Genomic DNA, 4,544 nt, shown 5'->3' on the forward strand with positions numbered 1-4,544 from the left:
GGGGGGGGAATGATGTTTCCTGGATGCAGGAATTCATCATCATCTTTTGTCTAGCTCAAGGGTAGACATCTTGAAAAAGAAGACATCGAAGAGTCACCCAAGAAGAATATGGGACTCTTTGTTTGGATCGCCAAACAACACACTTCGGTGGATGAGAAGTGAGTTAAAAACTTTTAGAAGACCACGGGTTTGTTTAAAGACAGTATTAGTTTGTGAAATAGAAGTCATCAAAAACCATCAGTCACCATAGAAGAGCATAAATTGGTTAGTGTTGTACAAAATAGAATTTAAGTATATTTATAAAGGTTGTTAATAAGCAAGTTGACTGTTCTGATTGCCTAAAAACACACCCTGAGATTAAGAGTCTATAATAATATATATAATAAAATAAAAATTCTCATATCTATTTAATATTTAATCTTTTCATTTAACCTGTTCATCTTTAAAGATATCTTTTAGATATGAGAATAAGTTAAAATTATATAAAATTCCATTTATTTATTTCAATTAATTTTTGATTATTACAATATTACAGGAAGATTGTTGATTGACTGTATGTAATATATATAAAAGGAGGATCATCTTCAAAAACACTGTCCATTAATTTGATTAAGTATTATTCTAATCCATAGATTAGAATATATTAAAAGGAAGATGTTCAAATTGTAATTAAATAATTTATTATGAGCTAACGTTTCGGTCCACTTTGCAGGCCTTCATCAGGTCTAAAAAAGATACAAACAACTAAAATAATGTAAAAAAACTCCACGACTCAGGTTCGAATGTGGTTGCGGCAGATAATTATTGAAGCCCTCTGGGATTCACCAAGTCTCATAAAGTGAGTACACTTCATTGAGTAAAATTCTGGCAGTCGAGCGTGATTCTGATCAAATCACCTCCTTGCACCACCGTTCCTCACAAAGTACTATCCCCTAACCCTCGAGAGTTGTAGCGACAATTTTTTTTTTTTTAATAATTTAACATAAACTCCTACAAATACAAGACACAACATAATTTGTAAATCAAAAATACCTGTTATTGAATAAAAAGATAAAATGATCATTTTTGGACTTAATACTAATTTAATAATCCACAAAAAAAATTGTTTCATTAAAAATGGTCAAGTAACAAATTGCTTTTTTTTTTCAGAATTACTTGAAATGTCATAATTTATTTATTTTTCTTTCTCGAAAACACACCTTGATAGAAACCGTATTTCCCCGGTTTGTACATGTGAAGATTATCAATCGGATTAAAGTCATAAGAAAGGACAACAGTTCTGTCCGCTTTCTCTTGAAGTGTCTTGTCTTTGGGGACCATAGTTTGAAGTTTGTGGACACATATCGATGGGCTGCTAGCTTTCTCGTTTAATGGGTTCAATTTCTGAAAAAGAAAAAAAAAAATGTAAATAAAAACATTCCTGAGATAGAAATTTATAATTCATATAAATTATTTTAATTTTGGGAATGAAAAAAATAAATAATGTTAATAAGACTTAATGATTGCAAAGGTTCAATACCAGCACCTTTAAAGCTTCTCTAATGTTTACGAGTTAAAATATCTGCTAAAAAAAAAGAAAATTAAAATTAATGGTTGATTATAGGACATCTTGGAAGAATTCTCGAAGTCAGAAATAATTAAATAGATATTCTACAAAACACTGATTGATAAAATATGCCTCCAGAAAGATGGGCTGGTTTTTATTATTTTTTAAATTATTAAAATCGCATTATTTATTTTTTGAGTTATGATGTATCATATGATAGTCCTTATTAAGATATTGTTTTCTATTGAAGTTTCGATCTACGTTGTAGGTTTTCATCAGGGCTGTTAGGTGAGAGTGTAAACATTTTGAGGGGTCTCTATATATACTCCCACCAAACAGCCCAGTTGAAGAACTACAACATAGAACCTAGAAAATAAATAAATGGTTATTTCTATTGTTCTCACTTTTTTAACTGTAGCCCTGAGAACCATCTCCTTCATAATTTTTTATCTGTATGTTTATTGGACATTTCATTCCATGCAAAGAGATGAATCACCTCGTATTACTCTAAAAAAATTGTTATATAATTACTGACAAACCTTTCCAGTGAAGTTGCCGATGGAGTAACCGACCTCTCCTGGAGGGAATAGATGATCAGCTCCAGCATAGTGGAGGATAGACGCTGTGTGAGCTGAAGTGAACCTTTCGTCGCAGTCCATCAAGCCTTTAAACCGCATCCAGTAGTTGGCGACGGGACGGGTGGCATCCAGGACAAAGTCCCATCTCTCACCAGCATAAGTCACCAAAGAATTGACTAAGGAAATAATATTATTGTACAGAAAAAAAAAAAATAATAATAATTCAAGATTTTAAGCATAAACATACTTAATATTTTATCAGAATTTTCAACTATTGTAAAGTAAGATGAGATTATGCCAGATGGGATGAGAATAGGCCAACACAGAATGTAGCAAATTGGTGCTCTTAAATGGCTTGTTATCAAAGTTATCAGTTTCCTAGTATATCGTGAGTCAGTGGTATGTTCATAAATATCAAAAAGTGTTATTGTGAGAGAATGTTTGTGACCCTGAATTATTTTTGGAGGCCTTTCAAGACCACCCGAATATCACTACTTTTTCCTTCTCATTTCTACTTTTCTTCTCTCCCAGTAGCTTCTTATTATTTCTGCGTACCTTTGCTTCCTCTCTTCTGACTACGCAGTAACCTTCCATTTTTCTTTATTTGCTGCAAGAACATTGATTTCTTTAAATTTTTTTCCATACTCTTCTCTATCCAGGCAGCCCTTGTCTGTTATTTTCAATTTTTTTGTTTCCTCTCTCATTTGCTTCACATATCCTCCTACGCTTTATATTCACGGATTCTGTCAAAGAGTTTCTTGTTTAATCTTCTTTCATTCTCTCCATGTGCCCATAGAATCTCAGAATATATATTTTATTATATTTATGTTACATATTTTATTTTAATTCAATAATGTTTTTTTTCCTTTTGTTTGTTTTACCAAAATGTAAAATAGAGTAATTATATAAAAAGTTTTATTGTATAAGGGGATTTATCAAAACAACGTGGTAAATGGTGAACATTACATATTTATGGAATAAAAAAACATGTTAAAAAAAAAAGCATAAGTTTTTTTGCTCTGAAATTGAAAGCTGAATTGTGTACATATCTTTGTGCACAAATTTCACTGAAGTATGTTGGTAAATAAAGGAATGACATAAAAATAAAATTAAAAAATCCAAATCAGGGACAATCTCAACTCATTTTACAGTATCCTGAGTACATTAATATTTTTTTTATTACTAAATTAAATTCAAGGATATTCTAGGAGCCATTTTTAATAAAACTGAAATACTAAATCAGTAGGCCCACTTTCCTAATCATTCCACTTATCCTTATATCTCCTTAAATAATAATAAACTTGAATTTAAGTGTTAACTGGATATTAACTCACCTGTGATGGGCTTGATATCGAATCCATCACTATTAATTATTGTCATATTGTGGTCGTCGATGGACAGCTCTATCGGGCAATTGAGGACACCTGCGTTGATGAATCTGAATCGATATCTCAAGCCCTGAAAAGAGTAACGGGCATATTGATAATATTTCAAATAACTTTCTTAAAAATAACACATAGATATAAATTTATGAAAGTTGATCTAACCTCATAGATATAGTATATTTAATTTTTTAATATTTACTGATATTGAAAACAAGTTAAAAGTTTAAAAAAAGAATATATGATACAGATTAATTCTAAGACAAAACACAATTTTCAAGCCTCTTGAGTTTGTTATTAGTTTAAACGATCTTTAACTCATCATTTTTGTAAAATTACTACAATTGATTATCTATTTCATGTATTTCATAGGCTAACTCTATTTGTACGGGGGGTTGTTACCCCATAAACAAATAAATAAATTATTATTAATTATTGCCTGCAACAGTTTGATAACAAATGTTAGATGTGATACGGTAAATAAGATCCTTGAGAATGATGATGTAGGAGTTACACTTATTAAAAGTGTGAGACTATATAGATATTTTTAATATAGCTAATAAACAAACCTGTATCAAATAAGATATTTAATTATGAATAAATCAATATTTACATTATAAAATATAAGTTAGTACCTGCTGAACAGTAAAGGACGCAGGTGGTGCTCCATACAGCCCTCTTCCATTCACCATGAGGGCCGGAGGTTTGTTGTCTACTCGTGCATGATGATGACCACTGAACACCGCTGTAATCAACTTGTGTGACCAATCAGTGGCCAGGACCATGTGTTCTGAGAGGTCTTCGTCGTACAGGGCAGCCTGAGGGTCACTCCTGGACCTTACTATGAGGGCACCGAACAGACCATCGCCTCTTTGGCTTCCTGCGAAGCGGTTAACAATAATCAATAGTTCATTTTATGGATTTCACAATAACATACATAATTCTAGTCCTCACACACATGAGATGTGGCCAATCACCAATCCATTTGTAAACAAGAACAGGGCTTCTAAAAAACCTATATCTAAGGAACCATTAGAT

General features: G+C 31.7%; 1 protein-coding gene across 1 annotated transcript in view; it reads right to left on the bottom strand.

Annotated features, from left to right (window-relative positions):
* Positions 1-4,544, bottom strand: part of LOC106690085 (uncharacterized) — a gene marked incomplete at its 5' end in the record, with an annotated part of 33,141 nt that overhangs the window by 3,429 nt on the left and 25,168 nt on the right. The window contains 4 exon segments of the mRNA XM_067053498.1: positions 1,200-1,383; positions 2,086-2,300; positions 3,459-3,582; positions 4,142-4,386. Of these exon segments, the coding sequence (XP_066909599.1) occupies positions 1,200-1,383; positions 2,086-2,300; positions 3,459-3,582; positions 4,142-4,386 (768 nt within the window).

The sequence above is a fragment of the Halyomorpha halys genome, unplaced genomic scaffold (assembly GCF_000696795.3).
Source record: "Halyomorpha halys isolate HHAL.00 unplaced genomic scaffold, Hhal_1.1 Scaffold1572.1, whole genome shotgun sequence".
Lineage (NCBI taxonomy): Eukaryota > Metazoa > Arthropoda > Insecta > Hemiptera > Pentatomidae > Halyomorpha > Halyomorpha halys.